This window comes from Panthera onca, chromosome D3 (assembly GCF_046562875.1).
Source record: "Panthera onca isolate mPanOnc1 chromosome D3, mPanOnc1 haplotype 2, whole genome shotgun sequence".
NCBI classification, from domain to species: Eukaryota; Metazoa; Chordata; class Mammalia; order Carnivora; family Felidae; genus Panthera; species Panthera onca.
This window is the reverse complement of record NC_138350.1, coordinates 54,559,125-54,580,510: the sequence shown is the minus strand read 5'-3', so window position 1 is coordinate 54,580,510 and position 21,386 is coordinate 54,559,125. Positions and strand designations below refer to the sequence as shown.

The 21,386-nt window shown below is 36.6% G+C and overlaps 1 protein-coding gene across 9 annotated transcripts in view; it reads left to right on the top strand.

Moving 5' to 3' along the window:
• The window catches only part of NOL4 (nucleolar protein 4), a 429,971-nt gene that overhangs the window by 312,752 nt on the left and 95,833 nt on the right, over positions 1 to 21,386 (top strand). For all 9 annotated transcript variants that reach the window (XR_009604343.2, XM_060613572.3, XM_060613571.3 and 6 more), the window contains one exon: positions 9,965 to 10,078. Coding sequence is in view for 8 of the 9 variants with exons in the window: in XM_060613572.3 (XP_060469555.1) it covers positions 9,965 to 10,078 (114 nt within the window). In the remaining variant the exon portion in view is untranslated. The remainder of the gene's footprint in view (positions 1 to 9,964; positions 10,079 to 21,386) is intronic.

Below are 21,386 nucleotides of genomic sequence, written 5' to 3'. Positions count from 1 at the left end.
GACTTTTGCCATCTCAGAACAAATTCTAAATTTCTTACTGTAATAGAGTATGGGCTCTTGAAACTGAGAGACCTAGGTTCAATTCCTGTACAACTTTGTGTGATTTTTCTGAATCTCCAGTTTTCTAAAGAAGTGGGATGTTGGGGTGTTATATGTAATAATGTATAAGAAATATTTAGAATATAATCTAGCCTCTTTCTACTCTTTCTTCTAATATGCTCAATTAGTTCATTTCTCACCTTAAGCCATCACATGGGATTTCTGGTACTTTTCTCAGTGTGTGCTCTTTTGGTCCACTGATTTTTTCCTTACTTAGGAACTATGGGTGCTATTCTCTCATTATTTACTAAATATATTAAGATTGACAAGTAAATAGAGGGTAAGGAATATAGCCAACATAGTTGTCAGAGTTACTTAGCACTGGATCTTTTAGCAAAATGTTGACCTAAGCCTTATGGAGTACCCCACATAGAGCCCACCCACCTTCCCTCTACAAATATACAGATACTAAGTAAAATATAACAACCTTTTAAATAACCAGATAAGATCAAAAGAAATAAAAGGAAAATTTCAGGCTATGAAACTGATAGAAAACTCATAGCCATAATTGTAAGTCTTTAATTTGGTAGGGTAACAGACTAGGAAGATAGAAAAAGTGAATGTAGGCCAAAACAGGTCAGGGTTGTAGTCTGAATGCCCACTTAAGTTCAGGAGATGTGTATTTTAGTTTGCAACTAGACAGGAACATGAACTGAGAATTATATAAAAAACTGGGACTCTGAAAGAGCTACTCCTCTATCAAGGGGAAATTACAGAAAAAGAGAAGAGAAATAGGAAAAAGGAGTTAAGGTGGAGAATAGACTGATAAAGATAGATCTAATAGGCACTCTAGAAGAGAAATTAGAATAAGGACAACAATTCAAACAGATGAGAAGGAAGAATTTTATAGACTTGAGTAAACCAGTGAGTCCTAAGAGCAGGGAAATAGACCCGTGCTGAGCAGTATAAACAGAAACAAATCTGTACCTGTGTGGATCCTAGTGAAAGTACAGCAGTCTCAAGAAATTCTTTAAGGTCACTATGAAGAAACAAGAGATTATCTAAAACGTAAATGCAGAATGGATACACATCTTGTCTTCAAAATAGATGCCAGAAGACCGTCTGTAAGGGACCAAGGACAAAAAGTCTCGATTTTTTTTTTTTTTGGAGAAACTAGTTTTAATTCACAAATCAAAGCCCAGCTAAACTACTTCCAGAGTGAAAAACAAAGCACTACTTCAGTGACCAAGGTTACCACTTACAGGCTGTCTATGGAAAAGCTGAAATGTCCTCCAAGCAGAAGGAAGCTGTGCCCTGAAGGAAACAGTGGTAAATTAGCACCATTGGTGAGAAAATCTGAAAAAACAAAACAAAACAAAAAACCTTGATTTTTAAAGTCAGAGGGTCTTGGTTCTTAGCTCTCCTTTACCAGTTATTGCCGGTGGACCTTGTATAAGTAAGTTTCAGCTTCCTCATGGGAAAAACAGAAACAAATAGCATTTATTTTGCACATGAAAACCAACATCACTTGGTCACTGGAAATAACAAATGGAAAAACTCCCACCTCGCATAGTACCTGGTATCCAAGGAACATGATAAAATGCAGTCTAATCTGAAATTGTGTGCCATGGCTGGCTTTACTGGAACACCCTGACTATCTCAGTCTCTTGAACTATTTGGAAGACTAAATCAAATGTCTCTATCTAGACAGCGCTCACTTCTCACTAAAAGCAGCCTTAAATCTCTCTCTCTTCTGTGTGCAAATTGTACTTTGTGGTACATCTTTTGTAGTTTGCTCCTGTCTCACATCGCTGTTATTTATATATGGGCCTTAGCTCCCTTACAAGAAGTTATGTTCCTTGAGTATTATGCTGCTTAACCTGTTCATGTCTGTATCACCTACAATGTCTTACCTAGAGTGCAGTTAATTGCTCAGGAAAGCTGCTCAGTTCCTGCTCAATTCAACTGAATTGAAATTGTCAAGTGAAAGATGAATGAATGGACCTTGACTAATGTGTTCCTTTGTGGTAGAAATTAGTTGGGAGATAAGCTCATTTTTATTGTGTGCTATGTGTTTCACAGTCTTCCATAGTTGGCATTTCAAAGTGCTTATATACAATGGAGTATTACTCAGCAGTCAAAAAGAATGAAATCTTGCATTTGCAACAACGTGGATAGAACTAGAGGATATTATACTAAGTGAAATTAGTCAGGCAAAGACAAATATCATATGACTTCACTCATATGTGGAATTTAGAATACAAAAGAGCTGAACATAAGGGAAGGGAATATAAAAACAGAGGAACAAAACATAAGAGACTCTTAAATACAGAGAACAAACTGAGGGTTGCTCTAGGGGTTGTGGGTGGGGAGATGGGCTAAACGGGCAAGGGGCATTAAGGAGGACACTTGTTGGGATGAGCACTGGGTGTTATATATAGGGGATGAATCACTGGACTCTACTCCTGCAATCGTTATTGTACTATATGCCAGCTAACTTGGATGTAAATTAGAAAGTAAAAAATAAAAAAAATAAATAAACAAACAAAAGTGATTGCTGACTGAAAACCTAATAGGGAAAAAAATATATCCCTGAAGAAAAAAAGTTACATTTAATTTTAACTCTTTTTAACTCTTGAAATCCTATTTTAAAAATATTTTCATCTATTTGGCAGTTTGTGTGAACAGGTAGTGACATTAACCAAGTAAATAGATTTTGTATACAGTTTTAGGTTTCACAAATAAGCTATTAGGGCCAAAGATGCCATGATCAGCAACAATCATAAGCATATCTAGTCAGTTATTTTCAGAATTAAAGGATGTTTCCTAGTGGATATTTCAAGTAGTCACTTAGTTAAAAATGAAAATATGTCGGGGCGCCTGGGTGGCTCAGTCGGTTAAGCGTCCGACTTCGGCTCAGGTCATGATGTCATGGCTTGTGAGTTTGCACCCCGCGTCGGGCTCTGTGCTGACAGCTCAGAGCCTGGAGCCTCTTCAGATTCTGTGTATTTCTCTCTCTCTCTGCCCCTCCCCTGCTCACACTCTGTCTCTCTCTGTCTCTCAAAAATAAATAAACATAAAAAAAAAAATGAAAATGTCACTTTAGTTGATAATTCAGTTTTTCTGGTCTTGATCAAAAGTATTATCAGATGGGATTAGCCAAACTGGGCTTCTGAGTATTAAATATGACATAAATCCTCATTTATTTGTGAAAGATCATTATTAATGGCCAATGATGCTCTAAAATTAAGGCCAAAGTGCATACTATTAATTCATAATTGTTGTCAAAGCTTAGATGAAGACTAATTAGCATTTTTGTTGAAAATACATTTTCAAACTCCTTTTAAATAGGTCAAGAGAATTTTCTCAAACTGGATCATCCAAGGATTCACACATAGCTGGATCCATGGGGCCAGACGTCAGTGGCTTGCTGATCCCCTATTTCTCAACCAGGCTTCTTCCTCTCAGGTCCTTGCTACCTGCTGGAAAGTGTTGCCATCAGCAGCTCTAAGCCCCTCTTCTTACTTAGCATCCGAGAGCAGTCTTCCAGCTCCAGGTCACCCTTCCCATGAAAGGACTTTAGTCCTATTTAGATCATATATCCATCTCTTGGATGGATGAGCCCTTATGATAGTCATGGCCAGGGTGAGGTCAATGAGGCTCTTTTCTCATAATGTCCAGCAAAACCATCTAGGATGAGGTAAGAACAATTGAATTGTGTTTTTAGTCCACATCCACACGCTTTACCTGAAACCTTGGATCATATGTGGTCCAAAATTCAGAACTTTTCAGATTTGGGGAACATGATAGAGTATATATTCCAGTTATTGCATAACACTTGCAACAGAGTCGGGGAAAGCAGCTCATATACAAATATATTAGTATTTCTGACATAAAAGATCAGAATATTCACAGAAAGTAGGGAAAAGGCCATATCAGTTTTTTTCTGCCAAATTTCCCCAAATTTTTTGAAACAATTTTCAGTTTATACAATATTAGCATTATAGAATTGCTGGTAAAAGGTTGCAAGTCTGTAATTAACATATTCTATTGCACGTGTATTACACCCTACATGCTAGGCATATATTAGATTGTAAACTATGATGGCTGAGACAGTATTGATACTGTTTATATATCTGAACATGACATACTTTCTGACATATAGAATGTGCTTATTAGATATGTTTGTTGAATAAGTGAATGTATCAGTGACTTTATGTACATTACTTCATCATGGAATTCCAAAAATTAGCCCATGATATAAATATTATTTTTCTTATTCACAACTTACTGAATGAGCCTTGGTTTTGCCATTTGCAAAAATAGAATTAATGATACCTAGCAGAATGAGTGAGGCTCAGAGAGATTAAAAAGCAAAAGCGGTCAGATTTCAAGTAGCTGATTTCATAATAATATTCAAGTCAGTCACTTCATCACTAAACTATTACTTTATTCCACTGATAGATACAAATGAAGCTGCTTGATTAATTGAAGGGATCCCTTAGGAGCTACAACTTTCTACACAGCCTGTAACAATTATCCCTTTAGGTGTAGATATATCATTTGGTGGGAGATAAAATATGCATATCATCTAAGCTGCAGAATTTTTAAATTATGTATTCTAGAAAGTAACAAGATTAGGAAAAATAATTTAGGGTCCTATGTCAATTCTGAGTAATGTATCATTTGCTTTAATTATCTTGAAAGAGCTCATTCTACATAAAATCTTGGGTAGATATCACAGTTGCTCCAAATCTGGTCTCATTTATTACTTGATTTAGTTATGCTTAAACCCTGGAGGCTAGTGAGCCTTGCCACAAATAAGTACTATAAATCCATGAATACAGTTTTATAGTCATGATTTATTTTTTTTAAGTTTATTAAACTTAAATTTATGTTTCTTGTCTATGCAAGTGGGGGAAGGAAAGAGAGGGAGAGAGAGAATCTCAAGCAGGCTCCGGACTATCAGCACAGAGCCTGACATGGGTCCCGAACCCACGAACTGTGAGATCATGACCCGAGCCAAAATCAAGAGTTGGATGCTTAACTGACTGAGCCACCCAGGTGCCCCCAGTCATGATTTATCTTTACTTTTTTATAAAAAAAAACAAAACAAAACAAAAAAAACCTGGAGCATCTTAAATGTACAACAGTTCTGAGGACACTAACATTGTGTAGTTTATAGTTTTGAGATCAAAAAGTGGACTAGTTTGTTGGTGTGGTATTAAGTTTTACATGTATCTATAAGGAAAGGCACATTTATGTTGTGCCAACAGCAATCACATCTTAAGTCCCCAATTAAAATGTGACTTTTTAAACTCCAAAAGTTCTACGCGACAGCTGAGCCATCTGTTTAATGAAACAACCACTGATTTGGTCATAGATAATTATTGCAATAAGAACAGTGCTAGGGAAAGTTCAACTCATGACAGTTAATTACGAAGAGATAATTAGCGAGGGTAGTTAGCATGGTCTCCTCTCTAGGGTAAGAAATAGGTAACAAATCTCATTCCAGGTGTAGATCATGTAAACGGTATAGTTACATATATTTTTGAATCATCATTTAAAAATCTTATTAGATACCAAACAGTATATTTACTGAGCTATGTTTAACCAAAAGGAGAAGTGTTGTTTTTCATAAATTATCTATTGAATTCTATGCATTTTTTTGTCAAAAATATCCTTAGGTTATCACATGGAGGCTTTTGTGTTTCATGGGCACTCTTACCAATGTAAGAGGGAAATTACGGCACTTGTCCCTGGTGGAATCCATGACTACGGTCCTTAACACATTCTGCTAATTACCTTCCAGGAAGACACAAATGCGGGAGTATTAGAGTAAGCTCTCTACCATCAAATGTGGTGAAGGAGAGTTCTGGTGAAGATAGTTCTCAAAACTCACAGTAAATAATAGTTTTAAATTCCTCTATGATAAAATCACTTTGATAAGGAGCAAAAATGATTAATTTCCTTCTTACTGTCTTGGTATAAGTACTTCAGAGTTGTGAAGTACTTATGAAAGTACAAATTATGAAAGAACAAATTATGGAGGGACAATAAGCAGAAGACTTGCAATTGTAGTATCTTCTATCCAAGCGCAGCATAATGGAGCTCCAAGGGTGGTGAAAGCATTGGCATTCATTATTGGCTCATCAGTATTAGAACCAAGGGAATTTTTAACAGATTGCCTCACAGGAAAGAAAGAACCCTGCCTGGCTCCTTATTCTCATTTTGGGCACAAAACTAAGGTTCTCTTATGTTTCATATACAGTGATGTCTTGGCACTTCTGGTTTCTCCAACATGAAAACCGTGTGAGTTTATATTGCGTCTGTGCAGAGTATGTGGCAGAACTGAGAAAAGTTAAACTTATTTTTGTGCTATTAGTGAAGAAAGGTTTTTAAAGAATTAATAGGAAAATGTGTTAGGAGAATTTCAGTCTCTTTAAGAGAAGAATTTTTGTGAGATCCTAATATACTCTTTGCTTAGATGCAAAATAGAGTTAGCTGTAAATGGATTTCTCTGTAGGAGTGTGTAGTATTTAAGATCTCTAACTTTGTTTAAGCTACTGAGACCTTCGGTGTACTTTGGCAATAATTCTTTACTAGGAATTAACTATTACTCCCAACTTATTATCAGACTTAGATATGAATTCAGGTATTTCCACATCCATAGCTGTGTGATCTCAGGCAAGTTATATGATTTCTCCGAACTTCAATTTATCTTTCCTCAATAGGAGTATTATAAATATTTTTCTCAAGAGTTGCTTGGAAAATTAAATTAGATAATGAATCTCAGCTTCCTATATTATGTCTTCCCATCCCAACCACTCAGTATGAGTCAGGTGTTATATTTATCTTAAAATAAGGATGCTAGTGGTTTCTACTTAGATGTATATATTTTATTATTCACTTAAGATATAGGAAATTCTTTGAAAAATACATGTATATTAAACTGTAATATAGATTTTATTCATTCTGCCTTTCTTTCCAATGAGCACGACTGTAATATACACATATAAGGGTTGTCTTTGGTCTGCTTATTGAACACAACAGAGTGTGTGTAAGGATTTTTTTCTACAATATTTTCCATTAATGATAAATTACATAAAAGTACTAAGTATACAACAGAATTTAGACAATGGAAGGGTTGAGAATTAGGAGACAGGAACCTTGGTTTCTATATCTAGTCAACTTGTCCTTTAGCAAATCACTTATCTAGGTTTCAATTTCTTCAAACTTCAGAGAAGAAACTTGTACTGAATGATTTCTGTGGCTATTTACAGTTACCAAGCTATAATTCTACAATAAGCTCAGAACAACTGTATTTTCAAAATTATATCATTTACCTACTGGCAATGTTTATCATATATCTTTGCTTCTACTTGTTTTTTTGCACTTAATAGGAAAGAGTACATGATTGCTTTATCTTGAAGTTGATTTTTTTTTTCCAAAATCTTGAAATATTAGGCTATCCAGTGACCTTAAAAATGATCTAGCCTCTCACTCGGCCAGGACATTATTCTAGTTTCTAAGAAGACCAATTTCCTTTATCTGGAAAAGATCCAACTTTCTCTGTTATGTTCTCTGAAAAGGAAATTATATAGATTATCATGCCTAATAACTTTTACTGTTCTAGTGAAAGTTATTTCCCATTTTATTTTTAAAAATTAAAAAGAATTTGAAAAGAAAAGCTAATTTTAATTACAGGGATATTTTACCTTTTGTTTTATCTGTTCAACAAACCTTTATGTGTTTAAGAAGGTGTGTGTTTATTGCTACAATCGAATCAGCTGAATAAAGTTCCACAGCTTTATATATTCCTAATTTTGAATGGAGATACCTGATAGAAATAAAGATAATGAAGAGCAGAAATACATCTCTCTGAATTTCATGTGTCTGTCAATAATTATATCAAGCAAAGAGAGGCTGCTGATGTTTTATTTAGATTGTGTTAATTCAGTCCCTAGAACCAGATGAAAGGTCTAATAATGTAGTTTATAATGATGTGAACTGTCACTTCTATTTGAATAATGTTAGCTACAATCAAATAATTTTTCCTTTTCCATAATGGAATGTTCCTATTCTCATTGTTTTCTGTAATATCTTTGCCTCCAAGTAATTCAATTGAGGCAAAACAACATCGTGTACCTAATTCCTGTGTGGTTTAGATTATAGTTTTGAGCCAAGCTGTGGCCAGAGTTGTGTCCTTTCATGAGACACTGATTTTGTGGCTCAATATGTTTTTGGTTCTGAGCTAGATTATCTTATCCATACTCAGGGAAGTACGAATGAAATAAAGGAGCAATATGACTTGTGAAATTATATTTACATCTTTATGACTATTATTATTATTTTTTTAATTTATCTGATTTGACCCTCCTCTCTGTTCCCTACACAAATTCTGGCTTTCTGATTTCCTTCTCGAAATGCATCTGCTGCTTTTAACTGCCACCTCAGGGGCCTCTCTCTTTTCTTTCTTTTGCAAAAAAATAGCATTTCCAGATATCCTAACGCTTTATTATCAAAGTTGTCCAGGTGTCATTTCAGGCATCTCACAGGGTTCACAGTGGAGACAGTACCCTGTACCTTTCTTACCTTTTGTCTATAGAGGTGACTTTGCAGGTGGAAGCATGAGGAGGGCGGCCGAGGCAGCTACAGAAATTGTTTCCTAGGTCACGCAAGGTCAGAGCCTGGTCTCTTCGTACACTATACAAATTCCACTGACGAATATCTGTGAAAACATTGATGGTCTGAATTTAGCTGTTCTATAATATTGAGATATAAACCCTATGGGTCAATTTGCTAAAGCACATTTTACATGCTAGACTTAGCAAAATGAATCAAGTGCCATAAAGGCATGCTCATATTCACTTAAAAAAAAATTAAAAGTTGTCTATTAGGTCAGAGGCTTCTAATAAATGGCATCCATACATATTTGAGATTGAGGCTTTGAAAACTCTAAGGTGCCATGTCATTATATAGGCTAACTTCCCAAAGGGCATTTTTATTTTGTAATTGCATCTTTGGCTAACTTATCTGGCTAAATTGTCATGTTATTTCTTATCTGTCATTTGCTTATCTTCATTAAAAAACTGTTCAATATCATTAAGCACTTCATCTTTCAGTTAGATGATTTTGCACGTAATTAGGGGAAAAGAAAATGGAAAAATTTTCTGATTATCACAAATGATATGGAGAGTTGCAAACAATTTGAAGTTAATTACGAGCTTAGTTGGGGGGTTAATTAATTTCTGCGTGGACTATACAGAAGATGGATTTCCAACATGTATCTATTAAGTTAATAATATCGACTCCTATTTTATAAATAAAACATGTAGGTACACATACAGCTCAGATGAAAATATCAAACTTTTATTATATCAAAATTGTTCTAAGACTGACTTTTTGGTTTGTATTTAAGCTTTTTTAGAGGATATTAGTCACACCAAATGTGTCACAACTTCAACTGTAAATACTCATATTTCATATTAAGATTGTTTGACATGGTCTGAGTGTCTGTCCATTTTTCCAGCTATGTTTCAGCCTTGTCACTTGCTTTTGTTTTCTTGTGCATTGTCATGTGTTTTGAAAGAATTAAGGCACTTCTTTTATTTGCAAAACCCAGTCAGCATTTTGTCACCGCCTGTTCAAGTTCCAGCGTAATGGCCCAGACCAAATACTTGCGAATGTGGAGGTCTGGGACTGACTGATGGATCTGTGTAGTAACTATACCTTAACCTCTAACTAGCTTTCATTTTTCATCTTTGCAATTTCCATTTCCTCTTTTTATCAAAATTAATTTAGTCAAAATAAATGGATACTCCTGCACATCCTATGAGCTCTTCTGAGAATTGCACGGGTCTGTTAATAATTTTTCATGTCTCTCTCTCTCTTTTTTTTCTTTCTTTCTTTTTTTTTTTTTTAGTCTCGACCTATTCCTTCCCACCTGACTTCAGCAGTTGCAGAGAGTATCTTGGCTTCAGCCTGTGAGAGTGAGAGCAGAAATGCCGCCAAGAGGATGCGCCTGGACAGACAACAGGTACCGAGGAGCCTCGGGGTCGGTGGACACCAGCTATTGCAAATATTGTTCAGTTAGTCTGATTCAGGTAGAAGGGCGAAAGCTCTGGGATTTTGAAGTACACTGAGGTAGAGTTTTGAGGTCTTTATGATATGAATTGAAAGTTGAAAGTGCAGGATCATGAGATCAGTGGGCATCCATTACATTTTCCGTGGTGAAAAAATGGACAGTTGTGGGGCACCTGGGTGGCTCAGTCAGTTAAGTGTCTGACTTCAGCTCAAGTCGTGATCGCACGGTGTAGTTCGTGGGTTCAAGCCCTGCATCGGGTTCTGTGCTGACAGCTTAGAGCCTAGAGCCTGCTTTGGATTCTGTGTCTCCCTCTTTCTCTGCCCCTCCCCTACTCACACTCTGTCTCTCTCTCAAAAATAAACAATAAAAAATTTTTAAAAATGGACAGCTGTAAAATCAGGAATTCTGGCTAGTATCCAATTTGCAGGCTAATTACTTATTTAAATAAATGGTTCTAACTGATCATTTATGTTCGTTTTGTACATTTACCTGATTGTTTATAATAGTGACATGATTGTGTTCATTTCGAGTGAAAGTGAACCTCTCTTTAATCTCCCCTGCTCTGCTGCTAAACGTCAGTGAATTGCTCTGGGAATCTTGAAAGCACATACTTTGAAAGACTGGAAAGCTGTAAAATGGGGACAGAAAATAATGAAAATATATGTCCTGGGCTTGCTTCCGTATTAATGAATCATTTACTGTATACCCATTAAGTATCCTTCTATCTGTGTCTCCTTCCTAGGGATGTAGCTGTATGTGGTGTGGGCGTGTGCATTTTGCGGGCGTTGTGCGCTTATGTCTTGCTCAGTTTTCCCTTGGTTTATGTGCCTCTGTCGGTCTCCCCTCCTCAGGTCTGAATGCCTTTCTCTGTGTTCTTTTTATCTCTGGCCCTCTTAATTGTCCATAATCAAATACTAAAGTATAGCACACAATATTAAATACTACACATAAAAGTATGCTGTGTTCTGACTTTTAAGTTATTTTTACAACAAATGATCTTGTGCTTCATATCTTTAGTTGAGTTTGGGATGAGAAGACTAAATTTTCAGTCTAATTTTGTTTTTTCCTACGGGCCAATGAGCTTCTTAAAATTATATATATGTATATATATGTATGTATATATATGCATACATATATATATATACACATATACATACATATGCATATATGCATACTATACATATATATACATATATACATGTATATATATGCGTACATACATATATATGTACATATACATATATATACGTACATATACATATATATAATGTATATGTATAATGTGTATACACATTATATATATAATGTATATGTATAATGTGTATATATATGTATGTACATATATACATATATGTATGTATATGTACATATATATAAAACAAGTATTTCCAGTCCAGGACCAAAATATTTCAAAATGTTTCAGAGTGGCAGTATTTTAAAATTGTATGTGTTTATTATTAATATGGCATGTGCTAATAATTCTAAACAATGCAAAATATGAAATCCCTGGTTAAAAAATTTTTTTTAAGTTTATTTATTTTGATGGAGACAGAGACAGTGCAAGTGGGGGAGGGGCAGAGAGAGGGAGAGAGAGAATCTTAAGCAGGCTCCACACTGTCCGTGCACTCACTGTCCACGTGAGGCTCAACCCCATGAGCTGTGAGATCATGATTTGAGCCAAAACCAAGAGTCAGACACTTAACCAACTGAGCCATCCAGGCACCCCTAGCTAATATTTTTTAAATGTAGTATTAGCCTCAGATAAAATGTATATGAAAATACTGATTTTGAGTTTGTTAATCATCCTTGGCCAGTCATGTTTACGCACATATGCATTCCTCCGTGAGACTTTTATCATTATTATAAGCCTAGAATCTATCTTACTTGGAACAAGTCAGAGCCCTGTATACAATACCATATAGCACAGTCATTAAGATGGCACATTCTGGAGTTAAGTACATCTGGTTTGGTTTCTCAGCCCTACTCTTACTAATAGCTCTTCAGAAAGCTACTCCATTCTCTGTGCCTCAGTTTCTTCATGGGCACGATAACAATAACAGTTCTAATTCTAAAGGGTTGTTGTGAGCATGCTAAATGACACATTTATGTTAAGTACTTAGCCTGGCATATAGTAAGCATCAACAAATTTAGCCTAGGAAAAGATTGTAACTGATGTTCTGTCATTGCCTTGGCATCAATAAATCTAGAAAGAAACATTAATAGTAGTATCTCAGATATAGGAATTTTGAAGTCAGACGAAGTCTATTTGAGAAAATATCATAATTCTAGAAACCAACATAATAGAATTCTGGGATTGAATGCGCTTTTCTGTGTTGTCTTGACATATATCCCACCTCATCTACACTCTAGAATGGTGTCAGTCATATATACAGTTGTCATGAAAATTAAATGACTGATTGGTGCTATGAACTACCTGTGATACTTCTATGTATCCACCAATATTGGGTCCAGTAACTTAACCACTGTTGTCCTAATCTATCAAATCGAGGTTACATATATCAAATTCATAGGTTTATTTTGAGGATTCAATAAGGCAAGGCATATGAAAACATAGCTCATTTAATAAGTTTACATATACTGTCAGAGCTATACTGTATTCAAACTCCTATGTATATGCTTCCATACATACCTAAGTGGTAGGAAAATGTTACCTCCAGTCCTAAGATCGGCTATTTACTAACACATGTGTCCTATTATCAGAAGGGAATACTCATTTGTGCAGTCTTTAAATTGAGATCAAAATTGCTTCCTAGAACTTCTACCCATTGAAGAAAAGCTACTAGCAACTTTTAACTATTAGCAATCATGAGAACAGTGACTTCTAACTACTGCCCAGGGACCAGGGGGCCAGAATGGGTGGGGATCAGTGGTCCTTGACTCTGCTTCCCATGTTACCTGTTTCCTTTTTCTGTCCTCCTACACAGTGGTCATTTATTGCAAAGCTCTGTCACCTGGGAATAGGGGATGTCCAATATTTTCCCCACAGAGGAACGTTCTTTCCAGGTTTTAAAAGTGTTCAGTGGGCCTGGGATTTATGGGGAATACGGAAGAAAATATTTACAAAAATACATTCTGTGATTTGTTGGCAACCTAATAGGTGCTTTGTGGGACTTTATTTTTCCTATTTAGTAATTTCAACACCCCATGAAAAGCGGGTGTTATTATTCCCATGTCCATGTACGGAACCTAAGGCTCAAGGAAGAGGGGTTATTTGTACAGGGTCACCCCGCTGAATGAGCAAATCAGACAATGAGTTTCTACTGTGTGAGGTGGACACGCTAGATCTCTCTACAGTCTTACTACCGTCCATTGATTATATTCACTGAGGGAAAACCCATGTCCTGGAACAAACTCTTAGGACTCCTGTCATGTGTGCCTCTGCTTGTAATGTTTTTGACAGTGCAGTGTTCTGTTGGAAAACCATCTGTTTTAATCGTAAAGATATTTATGCTCTTTCATAGCTAGCATACCAGGTTTCCCCAGTAAGCACATTATTCCAGGAAGGACATTCTTGCCTCAATATCAGCTTGAAAAAGTGCCTCACTTCATCGGGGAAATGAGTTCTAAACTGTGAACACTGATTGAGTGTTTCGTATTTCAAAATAAATAAAATATATTACACACAGATATTTAAAAATCCACGAATTATTTCTGCTTACTCTGAACTCATATTTCATTTAACATGCCACACAAAGTGTTCCATCAAGTAATTGTGCACTGCCAACCAAAGCATGCGAATGGGACAGCCCTCTCCTAATTAGATCTAGACCTTCTTTACGCAAGTAAGAGACAGAAGGATTCTTTTGGGTGTTGGCGATGAGATCATCCTTTTCTGTGCGCATTCTTAACCCAACTCACAACTCTTAGAATTTGCTGGTGACTCAGAGATTCTGTATCACATCCTTGCCTTTCTGTAGGTGCATGGAAGCTCAAAAACTGGACAGTTAAATCTGGATTCTGTTAAGCCCCATATCTGAGTGCTTGCTGCCATTGCATAGCCACGTGGAGAGCTATAATTATGTATGTCCTTCAGAGTTTATGAAGCTTGATGAATTAATTGGATTTTATAAAGCTGTCTGAGCTATGAACATGAAAGGTGTTATGGATGTGTTAAATACTTTATTTCATATGCCCACCTTACACCACAATCTAGACGAGTCTGGTTATTATGCAGCCTGAGCCCCGGAGCAAGCCAGTGGCAAGGACAGGAGACACCGTTTCATCTGGAATCAGATTTCACAGAGCTGAGGTCAACCCTCAATGCATTATAGAATATAGTCCGCATTTCTTTTCTTTTAACGTGAAAATCTGGAATTTTTATGGTACGTAGGAAATTCTTCCTCACTCTGACAATTCAAAAAACTGGTCAAAATCAGACTTCACTTTTATGATTCTATGTCATAGCTTATCTTTCAACTAAAAGATTGCCTTTGTTCAGTCTTTATTTCATTCCTCTTTCCTTAAAAACAAAGATCTCTCAAGGTTCTTGGTTACAGTTCATCTGGATAGACAAGAGCAGAAAGTGAGAGATTAGAACCTGCTACTTGCTGATGATTTATTTCCCATTGGTGTATATTTTTTGCTGTTTTTTTAAGGGATGATATATGTTTCATTCCTGGGCTTGAGGACTGATAAACTTAAGGGATTCATGAATAATATGAGTTTCTTTGGTTTCTTTTCTCTATCCCCAGTTCTTTCAGTTAGTTTGTAGTGCCATATTGGGGATCACATAAAACCAAGGGGTAAGGGCTGTGACAGCATCAGTGCAACAGACACGGCCCTCGTGAAGGACAGCACAGCACACGTGCTAGGTGACTGCTTTTGCAGTGATGAGGACAGATGGGAAGTCAATGGTAGGCTGTGATGTGACCTCTTTGACTCTATTGAAAAGAACATAGTGAAGGGGGCAAGGGGACATGGCTTGTTAGTTGCTTGTGACATAATTAAAGGTGAGAAATCAAGGGAAAAATTACTGAAAACTGGGTGTTTTGCTAATTTAAAAAGAAAAAAAATCAGAGCTAGTAAACCAGCATGAAAGCACCAGCCAGGACCTACAAACACTGAGTGAGCCTAACATCGTTCCTGCTACTCTGTTTTCTTTGGCAGTGCTGAATTCCCTGCGACCTGCTTCTTGTCACGATTCTTCCTGTGTTCTGTTAGGGTGGACATCTTAGTGAGCATATTATCAAAAAAAAATGTAATTGTGGATACAAAGTTGAAAATGTAGCTGTGTAAGCATGGTGGCAGTTTTGACACAGACTTTTTATTTTCTCAAGGACATTTTTGAAAACGAGCTGAAGCCCCCCTGGTCAAGACAGAGTTTTCAAGACACGCAGCTTTTCTTTCGTATTTCATTCTGTCTTGTGTGTCCTTTTGGTACCACTTATAAACTGTAACAAATGCACAACTTAAAGCAACATTTTTCAGTAGGGTTTTATGCTTAAATTGAAACAATGTGATAGTAACTGAGATGCAGCTGGAAACCAATTTCTGTTCCTTTCCAGCCCACACCCCCAGGCTCCCATTCTTAATCATCCTCAACGCGTATTCTGCTCCCACCATTTTCCTTTCATATTTATAACATGGTATTTTAGAGAAAACCTGACATCTTTGAATCTTTCAACATCTGTTTCAGCACGCTCCTCTCATCTGAAGGAGAAAATACGCTATAGAAGGACAACAAAGTGCCATAGAGGGTAGTTCTTGGATTACATTGTATTTCCTTTGTGACATGTGTAATTTAAAACTATTTAGATAGAGGGGCACCTGGGTGGCTCCGTCGGTTGAGCGTCCAACTTCAGCTCAGGTCATGATCTCGCTGTCCGTGAATTCAAGCCCCGTGTCAAGCTCTGTGCTGACAGCTCAGAGCCTGGAGCCTGTTTCAGATTCTGTGTCTCCCTCTCTCTCTGATGCTCCCCCATTCATGCTCTGTCTCTCTCTCTCTCAAAAATAAATAAATGTTAAAAAAAAATTAAAAAAAACTATTTAGATAGAATAAACTTCCCAAAATCATCTCACTATACGGGACCTTATTCTCCTTACTCATGGTGATGTTAAGGTGAAGAATGGCATCAGAAGTGTTTGGGGATGCAGTCCAGTGCGAGGTGTTTTCCAAGCCTATTTTATGTCATCGTCATGGCTTTTAATGAAGTGAGGAAACTGAGGCTAAAGCTAACTTCTCCCAAGAGTGCAGAGTTGCTCAGGGTAGAGCCCTGCTTTGATCCAATCCTTGTGCTTTTTAAAACCACTTGTTCCATTTAAAATCACTGAAGAAGCGGCAGCTACAGCTGTCCTCTGATATACGCGTGATGTGACAGCTCACCGCTCTTGGTGACACGAACTTTCCAGATGGTGAAAAACTATTGGTAAAGTTCCAAACAATACACAGTACAATATTCCCTTGATTTACATAGTAGTGATATGCCTGAAATAATGCATATTTAAAAGCATGCATAAAAACTTTGTGTTCATACCTGAAGTGAACTTCTAGGCTCAGGTGATTGTATGTAGGCTTCCACCCACCCAAAATATCCAGAAGGACTTATTTTAAAATCCACATGGGAGGAGAGACAGCTCTTAGTCAATCAAGACTGCCTGGAGTTTCCAGGAAACTGGCCCCCCACCCACTTCGTGCCTGTGTCACCTGCTATATATTTTCCAAATGTCCCCTCTGAGTGGTTGGTAACACTCTTTAAGAAGCATCGACACAGACAGATAAGTCTAGGGTTTGAATAGGAAAGGGAACCATAAACTCACAGATACATTCTTTGATAGTGAACCCCTAACTTTGTAACTCCCATCTGAAGAGGACTGGCCTTGAGCTGCAGAACCCACAAATTTTCCATACGTTTTGCATTTATCATATTACATGAATTTTCCCTCCATCCTTTTCTCCTTCTTTTACTTTTTGTTTTTAAATTCACCAGACCCTATAAATAAAAATTCCATGGTGTCAGATAAAAATAACGGGGTCCCTTGATTTAATTTTTATTTCTTCGCAAGTGTGAGACAATTAAGTATCAATGGCCATATCAGTTATGCCCTCAGTTAAAAAAAAAAAAAAACTAAGCCATATGTGATTTCTAATTCCAGTTTTATTCTTGAAGTACAATTCCATTTTGTATCCATCATTCAACTATTTTAAATCTTTCCCAAAATTACATTTCTATTCTTTCCAATTTTGAAGTCACCATCAATTAAATTTTTACGTTAGATATTTATAACAGGGGTACCACAACATCCAGTGCTTGGCTACAGATAGAACTCCACAGAAAGATAAGGCTCTGTAGTCTTCAGAAACGCGTAGTTCATCCATTTGAATCATCCATAAATACGCCATTTGCACACTCACCATTGGAGGGCATCACTTGACGGTTCTTCTCTTTCTGTGATGGGTGTGCCCTGAACGATCTACTTACATCATCTCTAAAAGACCTGGCAATATGTAGTGAATAATCATATTCTAAAGGAATAGAGTTTTTTCCTATATGGGAAATAGCTAACACAGTAGATATCAAACCATGACCTTGAATTCATGAGCACCAAAGAATAGACCAATCGGTAAACCAATCCAGAGAGACACGATGGCAAGCATTGTCACTACTGCAGACCTATCATCATACCTCTACTAGACCAGAGCAGACTCTAGAATGGGTATAATCACATTTTTCAATAATAAAAATATGGTAATATTATATGTTCCATTACATTTTTGTAAACATACAAAGTTTTAGAAGTATAACAACTAAAGAAAAGTAAAGATATATGCCAAAATAAAATGCTTTACAGTTACATAAAATATCCTTTGTGGATCATTATAATGCATTTTTGCCACTCCAATTTAAAAGTTTGAGCTTACTGTACACATTATATAATATTTGAGAAACAGGGTTAAAATACTTTCACTGGAATTTTTATTTGCTCTGTGGGGAGGAACACTTGACTTGAATTCTGTTGATCTTTTGTAAGCAAAATAATTGCTTTATGAGTTTGTATTCTTTCCGCATTAGCTTAATGCAGCTGGACATCAAATATGAATTAATTCCAACTTGAGTCTTTGCAAGATACCTTTTTAATGGAAAAAGTTTTAAACTTTATTCTTTTTCCATGTTTTTTTAACTTCTCTGGGTACTTATTTAAATATTTCATTTATCTGTATCAGCAAGGAATATGAATAGGAATGTTAATAGGAGAAAATTGCTTCTAAATAAGTTCTAAAGTGGTTTATTTAGCAAATATTCATTGTATGGAAGATATTTTGCTATATACAGAGGCCATGAAACAAGTAAGAAGAGGGGAACCTTTACTGAGGTTTACTAAGTGCTAGATTTAGTAGCACTAGATTGGTTTTTTTGTAGATATTCCGTTATTTCTGACAATATTGCTGCTGAACAGGTATTTTTATTCTCCCTTTACAGATGGATAAAACATAATACTTTTCCTCAAGAAACTCACATTCTATTAAAGATAAGTGAAATTAGCATGATAAATAAAATTATAAGAGCATGGCCAGATTGCTGTAAGAGCCAGGGAACAGCACTCCTAATTCTGCCGAGGGAACCCAGGAGGGCTTCCCAGAGGAGGCACTATTAGATCCGGACCTTGGGAAGTAAAGGAGATTCTGACAGACAAAAAAGCTAAAGGATGATATTCTGGATACATGGAGCATTTCCATGCATGAAAACTTCTTGAGTGTTAAAAATCACAGTCTCCCGTGAGGGAAACAAGATTCTTGGGGGGAAAAAATACAAGGACAGGAGATTGGACATGAAGATTTAAACTAGGTTGTGTAGGCACTTTATATGATGTTATTTGGACTTTTAATGCATGCCAGAGAGGAGTGTGAAGGAGACTGAAATGTCTTATTTTTACAAAGCTTCAGAAGCCTATGGACAAGGAGTATTGAGACTCGAGGGCAAAGGTGAGGTCCTGATTCAGACAGGAATTACTTTCGTTACCACCTATCATTTCAAACTTGCTATTGATTTTTTTTAAGTTTTATTTATTTGAGAGCGAGCACAAGCGGGGGAGGGGCAGAGAGAGAGGGAGAGGGAGAGAGAGAATCCTAAACACTTCTCTGTACTAACAGCACAGTGCTTGGTACAGGCTCAATCTCACAAATCGTGAGGTCACGATCTGAGCCGGAATCAAGAGTCAGACACTTAACGGACTGAGCCACCCAGGCGCCCCTCAAACTTGCTATTTAAATGAGATGATATGCAAAGCTGAGCATATGCCAAAAAGTGATTGTGAAGGTGAATCTTCTGCAAAATAAACAGATGGTTTCAGGGTATTTCTAAGTTAAACATGAGTGACCTGGGCTTACCTGCTCTTCTGTGCCAAAACCTTAGCTCAGCGAATTAGAAATCAAAGTTTAATGTTTTCCTGTAGTTTTAGTTTATGAAATTATATGCAAAGATTATTCTTCTGTCTTAAAGATCTTTTTATCTTTATGATGTCTCAAAAAACTGACATTACAGTTTTCATCAATCAGTGATTTTTAAATCTTTTTTTCTTAAATTGAGAATATGGTTACTTTTGTATAAAAGTTTTCCTTAGCATACATATTTTCCTTGTGTAATGGTATATCAATTTATATCTGTATAGTAATGCAGAGAGCATCATTTTATTGGCCCCTCATAATATTGTGAAACATGTCGAGTAAATGGTTTCCTTCTTCTATGGATGGGGAATCTGAAGCTGAGAACCTTTATCCTTTTGGGTGATATCCATGTGGGGTTTTTTGCACTCAGTCTACTTTACTGTTGGGTTTTCTGGCTTCATCGAGAATTCTTGCACATTCTTTTTTATTTTTTTATTTTTTAATTAATTAATTAATTAATTAATTTAGAGGGAGAGGGGTAGAGGAAGAGGGAGGGAGAGAAGCTTAAGCAGGCTCCACACGCAGCACAGGCTCCACACGCAGCAGGTTCTATCCAACAACCCTGAGCTCATGACCTGAGCCAAAATTAAGAGTCATACACTTAATCAACTGGGTCACCCAGGCACCCCTCCCACATTCTTACAGAAATGATTTCTTTTTAGATTTTTAGGTACATCTTTGGATTCGGATGTTATTAGTTTCTGGATAAGTGTCAGGATATGGGTAGGTGGTTTGAATTCAGACGGAGAAATTCACATACTATGTTTATACACTTCTTGGTGCCAAAGTCAGGCGAACATATGGTTAACTTCGCTCTCTGTGAATACAGCATCTTTGTTAATATTGATTTTAAAATGAATTATTTTTAGGCTTAGTAGATAAATGAAAATCTGCCATATTCAATTTATGCCAAATGCACTCATTTTTATAATTTATTTCTCATAATATATTCATTTTCTGTCCTGTCTTTTCTCTTCAACCACTTTAAAACCCACTAGGTACTCAAACAACAATATTGTGTGGATTGGGGAAATTTAGCCATAGTCACACATTTATTATGAAATTAGATAATATAGTGGCTTGACAAATTGGACTGTGCTTCCTAAAGAGATTTATGATGACTGACATGACTCACGTGGTAAATACAATGAGACCCGTGGCCTCAAGAAACACATTTTTCTCTCAATAACTCAGCACTTTGGGAAGTGGGGTTTCTGCAGAGCTGAGTATTTGGGGTAGCTGAATATTAGCTTTCCTTAAAACATCATTTTACTTTTGTTTCTGTTTCACTTATTTTACTTTTCTTTTTTTCATTTCATTTCATTCAAAACTTTCAGTGTGTCTTCATTTCATGACAGAAGTCTTCTGATCGTAAATTTTAAGCATGGATTTCGTTATTAATCTTTACCAAGGCTTGGGCAGTTCTGATATTAGAGCCTTACCTATAGGCACGGGTACTGCAGAAGAGGTGAGCGTATAAAATATGTCCTAGAGAAAACCCCGGAGGCAGGTCAGCCTGCTTTCTTGGTAATTTTCCTCTTTCTCATAATGGTCAAAAGAGCCTGGCTTTCTGATAGGCTTGCTGGCAATATTGATCTTTATTGACACCCTCTTTCTCCTAAGTTTCTCACCCTCAGGAAGGAGCCACATCTTTCCTGCACTATCAGTGTTCTTTGCCTTGTCAACAATATTTTTTAAAAATTATTTTCTGGGGCACCTGGGTGGTTCAGTTGGTTAAGCGTCTGACTTCAGCTCAGGTCGTGATCTCACGGTTTGTGAGTTCAAGCCCCACGTTGGGCTCTGAGCTCTTAGCACAGAGCCTAGAGCAGCTCAGAGCCTAGAGCCTGCTTTGGATCC